General features: G+C 36.0%; 1 protein-coding gene across 1 annotated transcript; it reads left to right on the top strand.

Annotated features, from left to right (window-relative positions):
* The first annotated feature begins 281 nt into the window (after positions 1-281).
* LOC131029497 (wall-associated receptor kinase-like 14) lies at positions 282-7,844 on the top strand. The gene is made up of 3 exons (XM_057960001.2): positions 282-1,208; positions 6,244-6,330; positions 6,572-7,844. Exons 1-3 carry the CDS (start codon positions 446-448, stop codon positions 7,759-7,761), a joined length of 2,040 nt encoding a protein of 679 aa, XP_057815984.2. The 5' UTR covers positions 282-445; the 3' UTR covers positions 7,762-7,844.
* Positions 7,845-23,103: the final 15,259 nt, after the last annotated feature.

The raw sequence follows: 23,103 nt of genomic DNA on the forward strand, positions 1-23,103 counted from the left end.
ATGTTACGTTACGTTGACGATGAAGTGATTGAGGAAAGGTATTGTCAAATCTCTGTGATATGGTTGGCATTGGTCTTGTCCAACAAGGGAAGTGGGGGCCATGTCAAGTTAAAGTCTTCTACCCTGCATGGTCCACAAGCTCACCATGCACACCGATCAACGCACACCCAATTCCCCAGTTTTTTAAAAACTACCCTGCACGTTTGCACATAAAGTTAGGTTTTGCCTCCTTTTATCCGAGTTATTCATTTAATGCAGTAAAACGGGGGTGTGACTTTTTTAAATAGAAGGTATTATCAAGAAATAAGCATTGTTTGCAGCAAACCCGATTTGGACTTTGCACTCATTTATCAAAGTACAGAGTAAAGTAAACCAAAAGGAAAATGTCTTTAATGTGTTCAATCACCATGGGTATGCATGTTTGTCTGATTCAGTGACAGTTTGAATGGCTTTCTCTGCTGCATGGCACCATCTGCTTCTTCTGTGGATTTATTCTGTCATCTGGGTTGTCTCAGATCTGCCTTGCTGCTCATCTAGCAGTGCCCATGATAAGAATAAATGCAGTGAGCAATGTGGGTCCCTTGCAATTCCTTACCCATTTCATCTCAGTAGGCAATGTGGACTCCCAGGCTTCAAGCTGGAATGCATGAACTCATCCACTCTTGTCGTAAGGCTAGACAATGTAAAATACACCATTCTTAGCTTCTCATCCGACAGCATAGTCATAGATCCTCTGGGATCAACTTGTGAGCTCAGTGTGAAATCTTTTCGTTTCAGGGGCAATAAATACTATGGAATCTCTCTTGAAAATTTTCTGCAACTGTCAGATTGCAGAAACTCCTCTGCCTGTCTGGTTAACTGCAATATCCCCATCAAAAGAAATAATGCAGAGTGTAAATACAATGCAACTTGCTGCTACCCTCTTGCGAATGCCACATTGTGGCAAGTCGGTGATAGTATTTCGAACTTTTCAAGGTTTCACTGCAATGCGTTTAGCAGTTGGGTTTTGTCCAGCCCTTCTGCTCACACTGTAAATGCAGAGTATGGGCTGAAAATGGAGTGGGCTGTGCCCGGTAGTTGCTCAAATGTTAGCTGCTCTCCTAATGCACAATGTGTTGAAGCAAACACCATCAAGGATGGTGTTCGATGCCAGTGTAAACATGGCTTTGAAGGGGATGGATTTGCCGATGGAGTTGGATGTTTGAAAGGTAAGCCTGGCTTAACTTCCATTATTTACTTCAAATATATCTGAAAATGTAGTTGAAAGGGCCTTTGTCACTAGATTTTAAATGAGTTTTGAATTTTTTTCCTTTTCTTACGGTATTGATGGGCGTTATAAAAGAAGACAAACATGGTGGCTTGATATATGGCATGCAAGTGTAAAAAGCCCAGTTTTCTGACTCTTATGTTACAGTGTATAATATGTATGTACTTTTAATTCCCATAGGGGTTTCCAAATGTCTGTTACAATGGCACTTCCTATCTTAGTCATGACCCAGCGATCAGTGCAACCTTGATGGTAACGTTTATGAAATTTCTCGATTCTTATCATTGCTTAAATCTAAGAAAGTTTATCGTCAGGTCAAGTTTTTATTCTTCAAGAATGGCAGAGCTTTATAAACATGGGCCATGCACGTTTAGTGGATAGGGTATTGCTTTTTTTCGTGCGTTGATTTGTGCTGAAAATCGGCCGCATTTAGCAGTTTGGGATGAGCGAGTTCACGCGGTGATCCTCGGAAGAGAGAGGCTGAAGAGCCAACAGCAGGAGGAAAAGGACTTGGTGGGCCTAACTATGCACATCACTGCGAAATCAAGATTATGGGGCGGGCTGAAGGGTTCTGGGTCCAAGGCCCCAAAGTCAATCACCATGGGATGACAAACATTTCAAATATCCCCGATTGGCCGAAGTACTGAAACCACGTTTATATGGATGTCTGATCTAAATTTCAATTCAACCAAAGTTATTTTCCAGGATACATTAACAAGACATACGGAGATGCTGGAAAAGGCAACTCCTAGTAGCTCAAGTCTTTTCAATGGTTAATATATCTGGATCTAGATTCTACACCCAAGTATGCAGCAAGAGCAACTTTCCTAAATGTTTGCATGTTTTGGCAATCCATATGTTTTTCATGCTTAATCTTTTGGATTAATTGATTTCTTTGTTAAGATTTTATGGTTACCTTTGATAGTCGGGTAACAGATTGTTAGCTCTCCAGTGATCGATTATGTCAAATAAGCAGCATTTGCTTCCCCCAAATATTACTAGCACTACACGTGGGCCTGGCTTTTGGGATACTGAAACCTGGTCTCTTTTGCCCTTAATATGCAAGATAGTTGAAGCTTACCTGTATCTTGTTATCCCGTTTAGTAAAAAGTTAATGTGATTGAGCATTATAAGTACAAGTTCTTCGAGATTCTAGGATATTGCGAAGTGCGATGAATGGTAGATTTATGCTTCAAAAAGGGTAGTGTTATTAATTTGTACAAATGCAGTGGACTGTGACTGCTCAAAGGTGAAGTTCTATTAGTAGTTAGTGTAGTGTCTATCTAGTTGGTTATTTTGTTCACTTTCATCTTTAGTGTTAGATATGATGTGGTGTATGAAGGATAAGCTTTTTGTTATTTACTACCCCTTCCTATCTAGGCAACATTGCTACCAGTCAATAAATTTAGTGGCAATTTTTTTAGCTTTTTCTCCACTTCTTAAGTACTTAGAGTCACTAAAAACCAGGTAAATTATAGAATAAAAAATAAGAAGTATTACTAATATTGATATTGCAGAGAGAAAAATGTTATATAGAAGCAAGAGATTGACATTCTTTCCAAGGCGTATCAATACTGTCATTAATAGACTGCTACTGAAAGAGAACATAGCTGTGTGGGATCAACAAACAGAGACAAATTTCCAAGAAAAAGAGTGCCAATTATAGTTTGATGTGATCTTCAACACTGGCTACCTAGCTGGAAGCTGCAAGCATCTGTTTTTCTTGTTCTGCAGAACCTGATAACTCCTTCCTCTTTTGACGACACTTTTCAAGCTCCATTTCAGTACTCAAGAGTAACACCAGACTTTGCCATTGTAAACTCCAGAAAGAGATGTGTATGTAATAGTTTCAATTGTTTAGTGCTGAAAAGTGAGTTCTTTGATTTACATTGGCAGCACGAGACTTAGTTGTGTAAGGAGATAATGGCAGGTAATGTGACTAGCCAGTCAGAGGAACATTTCTTTCCATCTTGTGACACGGACCTGATCAACTTCTGGAAAGATGTCCAAATTAGGAACAAAATTGACATGCTGTGGGTTTTATAGTCCAGTGTTTGTACTTAAGTTAAACTCATAAGTTTCTAAAGTTCAAACATATTGTTATCTGCAAGGGTTCTCAAATTCAATGCAAATGCAGATGCAAGAATATGTCACAATTGTCCTTTTACAGTAAGTCAATCAATGACATTTACAGTTTACTGATGGAATCATCAATACAGCGAACTTCTGAAGCATAGTGTCATTTTAGAATTATAAGGTAATAACCAATAGCCTAATCGAGTTGGAACCCTGTCGAGATTATCTTCTAAAGGGGCTTTATCACAGGCATTATAGGATGCATATGAACTGATTATAAGTACCCTTCTCCCTGAAGAGATGGATGGGAATCTGGTAGCAAGGGATCTGATAAGGGAGGGCTGGAAAACATTTCCACTGTATCCCACAAGCTCTAATCTTCCCCTCGCTTCTCCCCCATCAGCTTTGAAATTGTGTACTGTCTTAAATAAGAAAGTGTGCTAAAAATCCAGTGTTTAATTTAAGTCTCAGAATACGATGTACATTGTAAACTCATATGATGGTAGAATGCATTTTGCATGATTGCAAGCTGTTCAAAGATTTGCACAGATCATATTCTTAATTCCTTGTCTACAAGTAACGAATACATGGATAATTTTTGTGCGAATTTCACATTGATACCCAAGTCACAGGATACAGCGATTTTCATGGATGAGGTTCGAATTTAATCGAATTTCAAACTTCTATAAAAAAAATCGAATTTAATCGAATTTCCTCTATAAAGCACTGCTATCCGCCTCTAAACACAACTCAGCTGGTCGTGGGTATTCTTTGTATATGCTTTGTATCTACTGGGTCATGGGTGTCTGCAACTGCTGGGTCGCCCTCGGATTTTCTCCAACAAGGGTCGCTATTCTGATAATTTATTAGAAGTATACATATATTTAAAAATAAACAAAATTATAGAAGGCGCGAATTTTATCCGAATTTTTTTTCGAATTTTTCCCTTGTCGAATTTCATCCGAATTTCATGGCCATCGAATTCGAATTCGAATTCGAACCTTGTGACTTAGATTGATACTATAAGATCATTACTGCGTGTTTAATTGTGCTTTTAAATTGTGATGCCAATGACAAGTCTATCGGAATTCTTGTTCCCAATATCATATATTGGTGTCCTTTTTTTCATCACCAGCACCGTCTGAACTCGATCATGATTTTTAGCAAATGTTTGTGATACATTTTGTACTTACTGTTGTGGTAAAAACAACTTTTTTGATTGGGATCTGTTTTAGTAAAGCTGTAGAGATCATGTTCCAACCATGACTTAACCTCTTCCACAACTAATAATTATCAGTCTCTTTATTCTCTCATTTAATGCACTTCATGCTTGGGCAAGATTTAGAAAAAAAGAAATACAAGATAAACTTCTGTAACAACCTTCACATGGATTCCCACCTAAAGCTTTTACTAGTACCTTTTAGTCACAAAAAATTTCTTTGCACATGTTTGTTGCAAATTATCTGCCAAGACTTACAAATTATAATTCAATGTGGAAATCCAATAACTAAGTTATTCTTAAACGTGATTTATTTAGAATGAGCCATGTGCTAGCTTGATGGAGACATGGAGAATGGCCTTTCTGTTCGGTTTCAGTTTTCCTTGTTATTTGTCTCTGACACTCAGAAAAACTTATTAAGATCATCTCTAGAGAGGATGAAAAGCATGTCAAGATCCAACATCAATAATTTCTTCAGAGTTATGCCATCATTGGTCACTAGCTCATTGGTAAAGCAATGACCATGCCTATTAATTTTCCAACATTTGTTTTTATTTTCCCCTTTTGCCAATCTGTTTAATTAGCAACTCACATCTTAATTGTTTGAAGGGAATTCCAGGCTGCATGACGTTCAGTTGATACAGAATACATTAATGGATATCATCAGAGAGTCAAATGCAATGGCTGCTTGTTCAGTCACCTGCCAGGAGCATTACTTTTGCTTAAGTTATTCATTTCTAGAAATGGAAACTTTTCAAATTTAAATTATATTATTGTCATTATAGGCTCTAATTCAAATCATTTACGAAGGCAACTTTCCTGAGTTAAGATATTCTTTTGTTTTCACTGCCTCAAAATGCATTCCTGTCTATTCCAGTCTTTCTTGCATGCCTTACTTCTGCTGTGTCAACAAACAATAATTTTTTTTATATTTTATGAACTTCTAACATTGGAAAGACCATCTATGACTCATGAAATTTGTTGATTTTTTAGACTCCATATTTAGATATACCTTTTAGCATTTAGGCAATTTGATTATTGCGCCTGAATAATTGTCCCGGCAATCAAGCTTATAGTGATTCCCTTAATTTTTCTGTATGAGAAGACAATCTTATTACAGATTTAAAATTAGCACAACAGAGTACACTGTATCTGGATACAACTGTGTAAAGATTTTTTATTCATGTATGTAGTAGCATTTGAACTGATATGCCGGTAATCTTCTTCAAGCTAATAACATCTTCTGCAGTTGATCTCTTCCTCCATCATCTGTTCTTTGGATTTATAATCCTTTGCTATGAGTGTCTGGTGGCATACTGTGCTTGTGACAGATTCAAATTACAGCCAGTTTATGTTTTCTTTACTTCAAAGAAAAGAGCACCAAATACATGTCTTTAGTTCACATGTTTTGTTTGCATGCCTTGAGTACATCTACTTCTTTCTCGCTGCAAAGGGCAAGCTTCAATTGCATTCCTGTCCATTCAGAGAGAAAACATCTTATATTGCTGTGAAAGACAGAATGACAGTACTTTATTGCAAAGCACAATGGATGCATAAAAATAACTTATGCATGATAAGTATACATTCTTGTTTTAAATTTTCTGGTTGCAATTATAAATGTCAGGCTCAAGTACTGTGTTGCAAATGTATTTGAAACTTCGGATATTTCCCTGTTTTGCAGCTTGCCTTACAAAGGATGGTCGTACATCATATGAAAAGGACTGTAACAGTGCAAGATCTGTCATAAATGTTGCTGTGTTAGCAGCTGGTATGCCCTCTTAAATTCTAGGATTCAGCATTTCACTATTTCTGTCGCTTAATGATAGTTAGCTGAAGTTAATAAGCACCTTAAGCTCCTGTTTGGATGCTTCGTCTCTGGGTTTCAGACGGATCATTAACTAATTTGTAATTACTAAGTAGTCAAGAGTGTATGAGAATGAATGCTATGTTGTGTCACAGCAATTCCTGAGATTGATTTGGAAATAACTTTATCACGTTCTTGTTAACAGGAATAGTGGGAACGGCAACTATTCTGGCAGGATTTATTGTTTCCTTTGCCCTGTTAAGGCGTTACAAGTATTCATCCTTGGAGATAAAAAGACGTGGTGATCCTAGCCAACTTGCAAGCCTTCTTTCTATTCATGGTAAAGCATGCACCACAAAATTATTAACATATAAAGAGCTGGAGAAAGCTACAAAAGGATTTGCACCAAGTGAGAAACTTGGAAATGGTGCTTGTGGTACAGTTTATGCAGGAAAGCTCCCTAATGGATGTCTGGTTGCCGTAAAGAGAATACATTATGGAAGTACTCAGGGCACGCAACAACTTATCAATGAAGTTAATGTCCTCTCAACTGTTAGACATCGTAATTTAGTACGCCTTCTTGGTTGTTGCATTGAAATGGCTAGCCCACTCTTAGTGTATGAGTTTGTTCCTAATGGCACCTTGGCAGAGCATTTGCAGCATGAAAGAGGAGAAGGTCTAAATTGGCTGACACGGATTACTGTGGCAACTGAGACTGCCAAAGCTATTGCATACCTACATTCTACAGTGAATCCACCAATATACCATCGAGATGTGAAGTCAACTAATATTCTTCTAGATTATGATTACACTGCAAAGGTTGCAGACTTTGGACTTTCTAGGCTGGGACTTCCAGAGGGATCTCATATCTCCACTACTCCTCAAGGTACTCCCGGGTACCTTGACCCAGAATACCATCAAAACTTCCACCTCTCGGACAAGAGTGATGTGTATAGCTTTGGTGTGGTACTTATTGAATTAATTACAGCCATGAAACCAGTTGACTTTTCTCGTGACAAGAAAGAGGTTAATTTAGCTGCCCTTGCACTGGCAAAGATTGGGAACAATTGTCTTGATGACATTATTGATCCCTTCCTCCAGGTTCAGAAGCAACCATTGCTCCGAGCACTGGTGCAAAGAGTTGCTGAGGTTGCTTTTCGCTGTTTGTCGTATGACAAAGATGCTAGACCTACCATGCTAGAAGTTACAGAGGAGCTTTTACTAATAAAAAAAGATAGCATGAATATAAGGATCCCCTCGCCACAGGAAAACTGCGAAGTAAGCTTAGAAAACTTAATTTTGCAAAAGGCTAATATGTCTCCCAACTCTACGCATGCACCTTGGACAAGCAATGATAGCTCGATGACAGCCAGTACACCAAGTACAAGTGGCTAGCAGCAAATTTAATAGGCTCTTGTATTCATGGACATTCTGACTTTATTTGTATGTATAATTACTAAATTTTGTGCTCTTGTGAAGGAAGCATCAAGATTACTGAATTCCTTCTTTAAATTTATGAATACCCTGCTTCTTGCTGAGGGGAAATCTCAATTCCTGGTCACTGAATGGGAAGCAAACCAGGTTTCTTTGCTGAACCTTTTCAATTTTGAATTCATTGATGCAGCACCACCTTTTTATTCGAAAGGTGTTAAGGTGAATGTTCAATGGACAATTACACCAGGGTCAAGGTTTTAGTGCATGGACATATAGTTTATTTTAGAGTTTAGGCCATTATTTTTCTCAAGATAAAAGCCTTTACAGTTCCTATGGAATGCTGATGCTAGGTTGTAATTCTGTGGTTGTCTTTTTCTCTTTTGGCCCACAAGAATTTTACTGTTGTGCACTTTCTCATTTTGTTCAGTTCAGTAGAAGATAAATTTGACTAATTGTTCAAACAGAACAGCTCTACTATTATTTTACCCGTTGATAAATATTCTTCTTCAAGAACCGAGAATTGTTAGTTTGTCAACTTCGAACAAAATATCCATGGTAATAGATAAGTGATATTGGTTTTGTACTGTAACACAGTTTAAACTCTTCCTTTCTCAAGCCCAAAATTTTGTGAATTGGTGTTTGCTGAGTTTGAAAAGAGTTTTCTTACATGGGCATATCCAGAACAAATGTATCTAGCTCTGCTTGTTAATGTGGCACTAAAATGCAGTTTAGGTGTAATTTCGTTAGGTCATGTTAGATACTAATACCTAATCTCTTCGAAATTCTGTGTTAACGAACATCCTTCTGTCATTTTTCTATGCTGGAGAAATGGGTGGCTAGTACTTTGATCTTTTCTGAGATCTTAAGGTAGCACTTGGATACATGCCATTGTATGAATCGGATATCGTTTCCTTTTCTTTTGTCTACTCTTGCGGGGAGTTAATCAGTTAGAAATTGAGGTATTGTTGAGGGCCTTGACGGTGCTTAGATTCCAGAAATCAGCCAATCATTCTTCGATGCATGCTTTCGGGTCTCAAATGTGTATGTTGCCACAAATACGTTTGGAAGTATTTGAATATTAGCATAGTTTTTTTTAAGAACTTATGGGATATGATGGATTTTATCACATTATTTTTTATGAAGAAATGTTAAGGTTTATTGGAAAATGGAAGGGCGTCTATATTTGTACAATAATAAATACAAATAATAATGTTATCGAGTTTATAAAGTGTTTTATAATAAATTATGCATGTGTATAAAGTATTGTATTTGTGGAACTTTACTAAATTATTAATGGGAAATTAAATCCCAACTAAATAAATAAGGTGATTGTATTAAATCTATATCTTAACATCCCAACTCTTTTTGTTAAGGTTTACATTATATACAACAAAACATGATTGAAAAATACAAATATATATATTTTAGAAGATTTTATATGAAAAATCAATTCTTTGGTGAGGCATAATTTTATCATCTAAACTAAATTATCACAATTATCAAACTCTTCGATTACTACTTCAAATTTCTACGTCATAGTTTTTTCAAATTATTGGACAACAATACATGTTGAAGATGTCTGAAAGGTATGATTCCCAAGATTCATAGGCTTTTAAACCATATGGATAAAGATCCATATTGAGTTTACATCAAACCACGTATTTTTTTTAGAAAAACAAACTTCAAAATATATACATTTTTCACTAAAAGAAGTTTTTCCATATTATTGACATGAAAAAAGGGCATATTCTTCCTATACAAAGCATCACCTTTTAAGAAGTTGGCTTGATATATAACCCAATTATATTTTATCCATTTCATGTGAATCTTTGGAGGCCCACTTGAATGTAACAAAGATGCAAGTCCAAGGATAAGGTGACATGATAAATAAAAATTAAAAAAAATTGATCCATAAACTACAATTGAAGTTGTGAGGAGTTGAAGAACACGGTCGAAGCAAAAAACCACCCCACGAGTTGTAATCAAGAAGGGTCTCAAAGGCCAAGTTGAAGGCGATCAGAGACCAAGCCTCCCTTGGGAAAGATATGTTACAAAGTAGGAACTGAGGAGAACAACCAAAATTCACCAAAAATTCAGAGAGAAGCCCAAAAACGATTCAATCCACTTCCTAATGGAACTCATCAGAGGCCACAACTTGAGGAAACAACTCAAGCCACAAAAAATTGTCATCACTGTCTATACCCACCATTAGGCAGAAAAAGTCGGCAATGTCTATCCAGCCCCTACGATGCACCTATATGCAAGCATGCAGTTATATATATGTAACATGTATTATATGCATAGGGTGTGGTAGACGTTGCCATGCAATTATATGTATGTGTAACATGTAATGTATGTATAACATGTATTGTATGCATAAGAATATAAAATTATATTCCCTCAAGTAATTATGCATGAAATCTATCTTCACAACCATATGATCAATCTCAAGGTTAAATGTAGTAGCACAAGATAGTAATAATCTAGTGGGTATTAGATCAACAACATGAGAAAAGAAACATAACAATAACTAGAGTATATATCAATGGCCTTTTGTTCCTTTTGAATTCTTGTTTCTCACCTAGTAGGTTTCCACTACCTTGACTCTAGCAATGGTTTTGGGTTTGATGGGGAAGACTACTTTAACTCTAGCAACATCCTCAAGCCCTATTTTTGGCTGCAAGGTTTTTGGCTCTACTAGTGTGGTGGTTCCTCTACCTCCTAGCTCAATTGAGACTATTATTAGAGTGAAATTGGTGGATTTTGTTGGTTCCCTAGTTGGTGTTGCCCTACCAAAAACCTATTTTTCTCATGCCGTACATGCCTCTACTACTTTTGGTGCTTCTATGAAGGCGAAGGGCTATATCAAGAGGATCATTCCCTATGCTTCTACTACTCTTGTGATTCCTTTGGGAAGAGCAAAGATTGAATGCAAATGCTTTCTCACTACGAAGGGTTTAATCTATAGATCTTATCATTTTTGGCCTTCTATTCTTGATTTGCACTCTTGGATTTTAAAGTCATGGCCTCCTTTAGTTGAGGGAAAAATGGATATTGACCCTTCCACCAGAGGTTCTTTTGTGGTTTTCTTTAATTCTTAGCATACAAAACCACCCATTCTTGAATCTTCTCCTCCTAGCTCAGTTGATGTGTTTGTGGATTTAGAGTTGCTCACTTGTTTGCCAATTACTTCCTAGTCACTCTCAAGTAAGACTCCTAGTTTTCCTTTTTTTCTTATTATGTATGCTCCTCTAAGATGGGAAAAGGGTCCCACATGAAAAGTTAACATAACAAAATATAGATGTTCAAATACAAAACTAGGTGCTACACTAATGCAGCCCCGAAACTATTAATGAAAAATAGAATAGCTAGAGAAAAGGGAAAAAAAACACAACACACTAAATAGACTTCATATTTTGGAGACTCATTAGATCATTCAAATCATTCACAACCAAGTTCAATCATTGATTCCTTTTTGTTGTAAAACAAGGTGAAGGAAGTTGCAATATGAACTTAAACCAAATGTAAAGTTACAAATATAAAATCAAGATTAACCCTTAATGTATGTGATTACAAAATCAAGAATAGACAAAGAAAATCATAACACATATAATGGTAGATATACATGGAGTAACCTTTTCAAAAAAAAATCCACCACAAAAAGAGAGTCATGTGTATTACTAATCTAATGAAGATTACAACAACAATACACTTCTTTGTAGACCTCTATAAATTTGTCAGAACCCTATTACCTACATAGTTAAACCAAACTTGATGGAAAACACAAGCTTAAGGCCTCAATTTATAGCAGTTTTGGGGAGTGAAAACCAAAATGGTACCACCAAACAAAAGGTAGAAAAACCATGTAGAAAAATCATTCATGCATATTGACCCATAATATTTTTTTTTTGCAAATCACACTCGTGTATCATCTCACCAAAATCTTAATTTGTACTACAACCTCCCCTTGCATGCATATTAGAATGCTAATATGTTGCACACGTGGACAAGACACTCATATAATGGCATCACACACAACTACATAAGAAAAAAAAAAAAAAATCTACATAGCTCAATATAAGATAGCTATGCATACACACACACTTACAATTTATTCACGTCACATGACTTGAAGAGTATATTTCAACTTTAACAATAGTATTTATAACTTTTAAATCAACCTCTTGGAATTGTGCATGTCTTTCATTTGGGAAACACATGTACCTATAATAATATGATCGCTTTAACTCCAACATCGAAAAGATGACCATGTTTACTCCATAAGATCGTGATAGCTAATTGGCACCACATGGATTTGACACCTAGCATAACCTTGGCCACATGAGAAGCACACCATATACAAATGACATAGTAGATGGTGGAAATATTTTTTGGAAACATATCATATAACCATAATTTATTACACTTCTTTTGATTGGAAATTCATTCACATCCTTGAACCTAACTTGGTTGTACTCTAGGGTTTCTATAGAAAATTAGATAGAAAAGCTTTTTTTATTTGATCACATGAGCTTTATCTGCTACTAGATTCTTTATAATTATGTATCATGTACCTTTGATGAACATATGACTATAAAACTCACATAATTACTTGATGAGTGATTGTATGAAATCCTAACTAGTTATTATCTCTCAAATCTCGTACCTTTATATTGTTAGTTATTTATTTATTGCACACTAGAAATCATAGTATAGTAAGGAAAATTATATAAATAATTATAAGAATACATAATGTAAAGCGGAAAAATCGAACCCTAGTTGTTCCTCCCACTCCACTCCAAGGAGAGAGAAAGGAGGGTCACTAGGGTGACAGTTTTCACTTAGGAGAGACTTTACATTCAAAAGAGGGGTTGAAACCCACAAGATCCAATCCCACGCAATGCAAGACTGGATTTTAAATGAGTTCCAAGGGTTGTGATAGCAAGGATACCCTCTTTTGTAAAGAATGTAGATGGAATGATTGAACTAGGAATGTATGTAGAAGCAAGAAAGATTCGCTTGTAAACAGAGATAGGGATACAAGATGAAGCTAGGAACCTGGAATTAGCAGTAAAATGTCGAGACGATGTTGTTCTGCAAATTTGAGCGAAAGTTGACAGGACGATGGCGCCCGGAGTGCACATGGTCCTCCAAAAAATCCACGAAACGAAGGTGGATCTGTTCGTCTCTGCACAAGGATTCCAGATCTTCAATTATAGCCGCGTACTTGCAACCTACACACAGAAAAGAGAGGACGATTGGGGGGTTTGGGATTAGGGGTTTGCCTTTAGGTCAAACCCCGGTTTTGGAATTAACCAAGAAATGAGAATGTTGTAAATGTAAATGTTTGTAATGTAAACAAGTACTGATACCTTGTTGTAAGAATGTTTGTATTCTTACATGCGAAGGTGTAATGTATGTTGTATGTTGTATGTGATCTCCTCTTCAATGGTTGAATCCTTGTCTTGAATGCAACACTTAGCCTTGAATGGAGACTTAGAATGCTCAATTGCTTGAAGGAATGCTTGAATGCTTGAATGTTTGAATGTTTGAATATCGCTTCCGCCTTTTGCACACATATGTCTTCCTCCCTCTTTTTGGAAGAGGAAATGTAGTTTATATACTTGTCAATTAGGGTTGAGAGACTGATTTTCCCGACCTTAGGCCGACCTAGAAACAATATTTTCCAATTTGCAAACTTAAAGACCCGATGCCCAATAAGAGACCGGGCCCAAAATAGGGCCAGGGACCAGGGCGCTGGGCGCCATGGTCCTGGGGGACCAGGGTGCTGGGCGCCCTAGTCCTGAAGGACCAGGGCGCTGGGCGCCATGGTCCCACCTCTCGGGACAGCAGGGTGCAAGGAGGGATCAGGCCAAGGTGCAGAAAAATGCAGTTTTTGGTGTCACAAGCAGGTTTCAGGGTCTCCATTCAGGTTCAATGTTGCGTCGCCATCGTGAAGACCCAAATGCAGTCGAAATTGCAAGTGTCGCAATTTTAGGACGCTACACATAAATAGATGACATAATTTTTATCATGGGAAACCATTTTGACAAAAAAACCTAGCCTCAAAATCTTGAACTATTATGTTATTAGTAACTTAATTACAATATGATTAGGCTCAATATTTCATAAAGGTCGCACAATTATACAATTATAGAGATATTTCAATATGATAATTGTACCTACAATTATATATCATAATATTCACATCCTATCCTGTATATATAGCAAAGAACAACACCATAAAATATAAGTATTATTTAAATCCATCTATTGGAAACCATTGACTAAATAAGCCAACTAAATTGATGCATAAAATTTAATGCCCAATTTATGATAAGTTAATTGAAAATCAAATAAAAACTACCATTGCCAACTATTGTGCTCCACTTGTGCTTATCTTTATTTTTTAAAATATGCTTCTTGATTTTCTCCTTTTTCACACTTAACTCTTCTTATAATTTATTTTCTATAACAATTATTAAACACCTTGAAAATTTTCATAGTTTGATTTATCAACTTTCATGATACTAATAGAGACTTACAAATTACCATATTCAAATTACAAGTGACATAAAGTGTCACTCCAAGTAGGATGCCTCATCTATGTGCATATAATAAATAAATAATTGTTTAAATAACTTAAAACATTAAGATTGGAACCTGTTTAATACATTTGTCCCAACATTTACCCCCATTTTGACTTGCATATGAACTACTATGAAGATGCATGTCAAAGTATAACAAGTAGCCAACATGAAAAAATATTTTGACACCCACAAAGAGGATATGGATAATGATGTCAAATTTCATAATTTCCTTACAATGATTTCTCTATGTAAAGAACTACAAGCACAAAATAAAAAGTTCAAATAAATTACATTTGTCAACAATTAAAAAAAATACATTAACATACTTTCTAAATTGTTCTTGAACAAAAATAAATAAATATAAAGAGATCTTTTTTAGCACATAAATAATAGGACTCTAGGTGATGTAGAAATAAGATTTTATTTAAATACATAAATAAGACCATATCTAATACAAAACTATGACTCCTAAAAATGAAAAAAAAAGTAAGGATCTATTTGACAATTATTATAAGTGGGAGCTCACCATTAAAACCATAATTATGTCGAGTAATAATAATGATATGATCTCCTAAAATTATTTGCACACATAGGATATAAATAATTGGAGGAGAAAATAATGTGATCATGTAGAATATAATAATCATGTAATAATTTTTATCAATAACATCATGTGACAAGTAATCAATTTGTTAAAATGTAAGTATGTAAGCACATATGGAAAGGGATAATAAGTTGCACCCAATGTTTCCCCTAATATCACAAAAATAAAAGAAATAGGAATAAACATAAATAGATCCTATAAGCACAAGGAATGCCTACAATAGAAAATGTGAACATGTAAGCCTAAATATGAAAGTATATCCAATAATTTGTAAGCATGAAATAACACATGACAATTATAGTAATAACAACACCTAGAAATAAACATATGACAATGATGAAACATAAGTGAAAGGATAAAAATAAGAATAGTAAAAGAGCTTGGAAGATCTAATACCATCTACAATTGCTCTATGTATTTATAACATTGTAAAAGACTAAAACCTAAATATATTAAAAACTTAAAAATCATTGAATACCATGTGAATCTATTTGACGCAATAACCTTGAAATATATCATCTATAACATTATAACTATGAGAATATGATTTTTGAAGATTATCCCCTAGGTAACATATAAAGTAGAGCTTCTCAAAATTTGTAGCTTCGAACAATTGTAAAAACTAAAGATTAGATCTCCTCTATAATAGTAAAGTGTAAAAAATATAAATATAAGTATGTGAACCAATATCAAATATATGGAGGATATCCTCCTAAAAATGTATACAAGTGTAGCATGCTCCCTCAAATCTTATTTATAGATATAACATCCAAAAATAAGTCGATCATATCACTTTGACTTTAAAAAAAAAAAAAGAAGTGATCTTGTTGTATAAATGAAGACAAACAAAAATATCATTGAAAAAATCAATATCACATATCATGATCAATAAGATAAATTGTGATGAAAAGTAATATCCACACAATTAGTTAGACCAAAAAGTTATAAGGGATTTACTATATATTTAAGAAGAAATTAAATACAAATTATATAAAGTTTTTACCTTTTGTTCTAATTTTTAAATCTATTAATAAACATTAATTTGTTTAAATAAAACATTATAATTCATACAGTTAGATCTTATATTACCATAAATTCTACCACTAAAATTCCTATGATATTGCTCTCAGGGTTCAGCTAAAATTCCTTGCAACTTCAAATACAAATTTTTTAAAATATACTATAATATTAAATTTTATACAAATAATACTAATTTGTTAAAAAAATATAGGAAATGTAAAGAGAGAACAATGAATATAAATGGAGTAGAATCCCTAGTGCACTAAAAAACTTATCACACAGAGGCGAAGTGGGAGATTATCATTGACCATGAACAAAAATGAGAACTTGCGCACGAACATAATTTCTTCAGCGAACGAAACCACCAAAGCCCGCCAGAATAGCTCGCCATCCATCCTAATTTCTTCAGCGTTGCAGAGAAATCTTTGTATTTGGCTGCGAATCTATCCTTGAAATTGATTGACATAGACGCCCAACTCTCTTGTTTTGATTGCATAGAAGAATTATTTGTTAGAAGGCCCTAAGCATTCAGGCTCACTAAAAGTCCTACCAAAATATGCTAGAAACTTGGAAACAACTCTCATACTCGCCTGTGAATTGGAGATGAATTTCTGCACTCAAATGCCATCTTCAACAAATATAAAATCTTATGGACCATTGCTCCTTTGGCGTGCTCTAATCTCCCATCTAGCACATCCTTTACAAACACGTCATCCCCTCCATTACATCATCTCTTCACTGGACAAAACCCCAATCTGCCATGTTCGTCTCCATTATCCAACTCTATGAGCTTCTTGACAACCGGCGTCTGACTTGGTCGGTGAAGAACCATATCAATGCATGGCCATCTATTTCTTTTAATTCATTTAACTTCTGCAGCACAAAAACCGCAATTTGAATTTGGTTTGATTTGTCTTATGGGCGGGAATTTGAATTTGGTTTGATTCGTCTTATGGGTGGGAATTGGGTGGGTGACTGCTAACTGTTATAGTTTACAAGGCTGTTTGGGCGAAACGGAAACAACAGTCGGAAACGGAAATAGCAATCAATGAAGTAATGGATTCAATGAGCCCCATACCAACGATACTAAGCGATCAACGCTTAGTGTGTGATGTTTAAGCCATGCCTATTTGTCATGTATTCCTGGTTGGGCAAGGTTGTGGAAAGGGGCATCCGTCCTGCCCCTACCATTACTTGAAAGTATCCATGAGACCTACTTTGAGGCATCAGTCCTGCCACTACCATTGCTTGAAAGTCAGAAATTATATTCTCTAAAATCTGCCAGCATTGTGTTCCATGAGACCTACTTTGAGGCATCAATGAATAGTTTGCACCCTGTCTAGCGTTGCAACCACATGAGGCCATTCTGTGTGCCATTCTGCGGTTCCATCAAATCTAGCAAACCAGTTTCCCTCGTACAATGCGTGTTTTGCTTAGTATCCACACACTCCCATCCCTTGGGCAGCCCACGCATTGATTTGGAGCCCCTGCAATCATCGCTCCTACGGCATCACTTTTCCATGAGGCATTCTGCAAATTCATGTGCTCGGTGCCATACTTTTACGGAAAGTGAATGCCCTCTTTCAGAGTTTCTTTCAAGCATCATACACGTTCGAGCCGCCCTCATATTGTGGAAAATGCTTCAAAATACGGTCCAGAGTAATCTTCAGATCGCTGCCTTTTAGCTTACTGCGATCCAGATCGTTTTCCATCATCGAATGCCTTTTGGCAAATACGACCTTGACATTGTTGAATGGGCGAATTAGGGGCTTGCATCTCCGTTTTCCCTATTAATATCCCTTGCACCCTAACTTTTCTTATTTCTCGAGGCTCATTTTCTTATGGCATTGTTGTTGGAAGTGAAGTCCAATGGACTCCTTCCTTTTACCACCAAAACTCTTGGCTCTTCAACTTCTCTTTGTAAGCTCTTTAAGAGCTGATTGCATATCATTTGTAGAAAGGATTTCTGGAGCTGCTTGCAGTTGTGTGTTTACAAACCAGACTTGGTTACTAATATATTGATTCCCCTACCTTAAGTGTGGACGTAGGCAAATGTCGAACCACGATAAATCTGTGTGTCTCATTTGTTTGTGTTGTGTATTTATAATTTTGGTTTTCTCTGCTCTTTTAAATTCATTTCTTCATCCTAACAATTGGTATCAAAGCGAGGTTAGATCGTTGTTAAGATTTTGGTGGTTGAAATTCCAGAATCATGAAAGAAGCGAAGATAAAGAAGTTCTTGAAGAATGGGAAAAATTAGACAAGAAGACAAGAGCGACAATTTTTCTCTTGCTATCCAACAATGTTCTCTTCAATGTCACGAGTGATGCAACAACAAAAGATGTATGGGATAGACTTACAACCATGTATGAAATGGGATGGACTGCAAATAAAGTGTTTATCATGAAGCGCATGTACAAACTGAAAATGAAAGAAGGTTGTGCTATGACAAATCACATCAATGAATTTAATACATTGATTAGTCAAGCGACTTTAGTGGGGATGACACAAGATGATGAGAGCAAGGCTGTTCTTTTATTATGTTATTTGCCAAGCAGCTGGGATGGCATTGTAATAGCAGTTAACACATTTATATCCGGTAAAAATAAGTTGGTTTTTAATGATGTAGCAGCTACTCTTCTCAATGAGGATTTGAAAAGAAATAATGATGAACCTTCATTCGATGAAGCCTTAACGGTGGTCAACACCGAAAATAGACGTAGAAGTCATAATAGAGGCAGAAATGACTATCATAGACGTTCGAAATCAACAAGGAGATCGAAGTCTAGAAACAAAAATGGTGATTGTTGGTTTTGTGGCAAAGTTGGTCATGTAAAGAAGGATTGTAGAAACTTCAAAAGGGCACAAGAGAGGGTGTGGGACAACGAAGCAAATACAGTCTACGATAAAGATGATAGTGTTCTAATTTTTTCAACAGTCAACACTACTCTGGATTCATGGGTGCTTGATTCTGGTGCCTCCCATCATGCTACCTCATGTCTTGAAGCGTTCATTAACTACCATGAAGGTCATTTTGGAAATGTTTTCTTATGAGATAACAAAGCTTGTGAGATTACAGGCAAAGGTGACGTGTTGCTGCCATTAGGAGGTAAAACATGGCCGCTCAAAGATGTTCTCCATGTCCCAAAATTGAAGCGAAATTTGATATCCGTTGGACAACCCTTTGATCAAGGTCTTAATGTAAATTTTCTTTCGGATACATGGAAGGTGACTCATGGTACCATGTTGATTGCAAATGGTAATAAAGTGGGTAGTCTATACATATTTAAGACTCATGGTGAAGTGGGAGCTGCAATGGTGATTGAGGACAACAAAGCGGATCTTTGGCATCAAAGACTTGGGCATATTAGCAAGAAAGGACTCCATGTTATGCATACAAGAAATCAGCTTCTGGGCCTCAAACTTGTTGACTTAGCCTTTTGTGAACATTGCCTTTATGGCAAACAAAAGAGAGTCAGTTTTTTGAAAGGTGGGCGTGACACAAAGACAACACTGCTGGAGCTTTTATACTCGGATGTTTTTGGGCCTACCAAGGCAACCTCCATTGGAGGAGCTAACTATTTTGTCACCTTTCTTGAAGATTGTACAAGAAAATTATGGATTTATATGCTTTCTAAGAAATCCGAAGTCTTTTCAAAATTTAAAATTTTCAAAGCATTAGTTGAAAATCAGATTGGGCATAAGATTAAGTGTTTACAAACCAATAATGGTGGAGAATTTTGTTCACATGAATTTGATATTTTTTGTGCTGATAATGGGATTAGAAGAATTAAGGTTGTTCCTTTCACTCCTCAAGAAAACGGTGTAGCCGAGAGGATGAATTAGATAATTCTTGAAAAGGCACGATGTATGTTGTCAAATGCAGGTTTAGGCAAGGAATTTTGGGTAGAAGCGTGTAACATGGCAGTGTATTTAATCAACCGAAGTCCCTCATCTAAATTGGATTTTGGTATTCCGGAAGAGGAATGGCAAGGGAAGAGGATTTCATACTCACATCTTCATGTGTTTGGATGTGAAGCCTTCTCGCATATACCCAAGGAGAAGCAAACCAAATTGGATCCAAAGTTGCTGTAATGTATTTTTGTGGGGTATGGTGAAGAGAAATTTGGTTTCAAATTGTGGGATCATGTTCATAAAAGAATTGTTCGCAGCAGGGATGTCATGTTTCATGAGACTTCCTTTCCCGCGCTACAAGGTTCCAAAGAATCAGAAAAAGAGTATGTCCCTATGTCTCTGTTTCAAAATTCTGCTACCAGTGCTCTGCCTCCGGTCTCTCATCCAGTGGGAGCCCCTATATCGTCTACTTCGGTTGAATACAATTCTCAGACTGAGAATGATGAAGAAGAAAGTATCTTTTATGACAACCCACTGCCATTTGATGTAATGCCCGCCAAAATAACCTAAAGAAACTAAACAATAATATACAAATGGAGAAATTTTTTTTCTTAATTAACCATCTAATAACAACCAATGCAACATATAACATCTCCATCTATTTACATTCATTAACCAATTAACCAATATGAACATACATCATTGTTCATTTCATCAAATAATGCAAGCGGAAATAACACAACATCAATAATCTTTCTCTAGGGTACTTTAACATCATTACTTAATTCATTTCCACAATAACATACTACACACACGATAGGTATATTTCACCTTCATTAATGCATCATATTCTAATTATTTAACCATAAGATATGTAACCTACAACATTACTTATTCCTCATGATATGCATAATTTCCTTTCTACCAATGCATCTATGTGAATCATTCCTATTTACTAGATCCAAATAACATCTTCTAACATATTCACTTATTAATCTACCAATATTCCTCTTTCAAGATTATTTAACATTCTAACTAGCCTCTAAACATTCCATGAAATAATACAACTAATCCATAATGCAATTCCATTCTATTCCAACTATAATCCACTTTATTTTCATGATTCATAAAATCACATCTCTACAATAGTACAAATACAATATCCCTAAATTCCAATTTCCAACTACAATTCATCATACAAATACAAGTACATTAAATACATCATGAGCATAGCTCTTTTTACAACAAGATTCCATCTATGATATACAAAAACATTACATTACATACATTCCATCTTATCCATTACATAAATCTGCTACAAGGTACATCCATAGTACATCATGAAGAAGAATCTGCATCCACGCAAGAAGAATCCAAGAGAACATCCCAATGGCTAAAAAGCACCAACCTCCCAACCATGTCGAACCAAAGGAACCACACCCTATCCTAGGAGATGATACAAAGTCCCAACATATACTCTAAACCTAACCCGACACCTATAACCAAGGAGACTAACCACACAAGGACTCTCAAGCAAGAACTCGCACATATAACAAGAACGAACTCCCAGAGGCATAAAACTCATCAAGACATAAATGCATCCAATAAGCATAATCATAAATCATAAAGGGGAAACACATGTAGGAGTGGAGTGTCATCACATGCCATCCTCATAACATAATAACATAATAACACAAGGGACTAGCCTGACGGACATGTGGAGCCATCTCAACCTATGAGAGACTAAGAGAGATTAGCTTACCGTCTTCACAGCCTTCTCATGCTTATCCTAAAACATCATCTCTAGGACTAAGTCATGAGGCACAAATCAATTTATCATCTTATTAATTAATCTAACTACCCAACCTATCAATTATTAGGTTATCACTTATTTACAAGTCACGGAAAACTCTAATGTGCCCTGGTGGTCTAGACTTCATGCATCCTTACAAGGAACCTCATGCAAGCCTATCTCTCGTGACCCTGGTCATCACAAGGAAGCCCACTCCTCCTAACATGGCCCAACAATAAATCACAAGAGGCTCTACCACATAAATACATGAAAATAATACTTAAAGCAGCCAAAAGCTTCCACACATACTCTCACAACATATGCAAGGTTACAACAACATCCATATAGCAAAATGAGCCTCTTGGCTAGCAATAAACAAAGGCATAACAAGCCATCAAATGCTGTCATCAAATAAAGAATAACATCACAACAAGGGCTACTCACTTGTTGGTCCAAAACAACATAAAAATCATCTCAATCATCCATGGCCTATCCACATGGAAGAGAGTCTAAAATATCGACAATGGTATAGAGAAGTAAATATACATAAACCATCAAAATACATCAAGACTAATAAAAGCCAAATTTAGAAAATATTAACAGACCTCAAAAATAGCCTCTGGTACAAAATCCATTCAGGAAAATACCTCAGAAATGACCAAAAACTCACAAAATACAACACATAGGCATGTTAGCGCTTTTGCCCAATAGGACAGCGCTTCTACAGAAAAGGACAGCACTTCTACCGAAAAGGACAATGCTTCTACCAAAAGGACAACGCTTCTGTCAAAAGGACAACAGTTCTGCCGAAAAGGACAACGCTTAAGTTGCACAGAGCAGCGCAAATGCAATACAAGACATCGCTTTTGCACAATAAGACAACGCTTTTGCAGAAACAACGCTTTTGCACAATATTTATGGAAAACTCAAAAATTTCTCGGGTAAAATAATAAAATCTAGACTTTACAAAAAGGCTCGAAAAACATATGCAAAGAGACGCCCAGAAACAAGGATTACTTGGGTATAAACACAATAAAATATCTCCAACTATAAATCAAGATTAAATCAAATAACTTCACGACATAAAATGAACCGAACCACTACAAAACTCATAGAGCATCAAATGCAGACAGTCCCAAACAATCACAACTGAAGGACTCACAAAGGAAGACCAATCTCATCTCATACAGGAGAGGATTAATCAACCAAAGATTTCCACAGCAAATTCACAGAGCCGTGAAATGCCATACACAGGAAAAACCAATAAATCTCCCAGCAACTATATAAAACCCAAATAATATAAAGCTTTCCTTCCCAAATATAAAACCTTCAACAATAATAAAACTATAGAGTAAAATAACTTCTCATCCCGAACCCAAAACATTGCAGACACAAAGCATACATGGAGAAGCCATTAAAAGAAAATGCAAAGTAAAAGAACT

This window comes from Cryptomeria japonica, chromosome 11, assembly GCF_030272615.1.
Source record: "Cryptomeria japonica chromosome 11, Sugi_1.0, whole genome shotgun sequence".
NCBI lineage: Eukaryota > Viridiplantae > Streptophyta > Pinopsida > Cupressales > Cupressaceae > Cryptomeria > Cryptomeria japonica.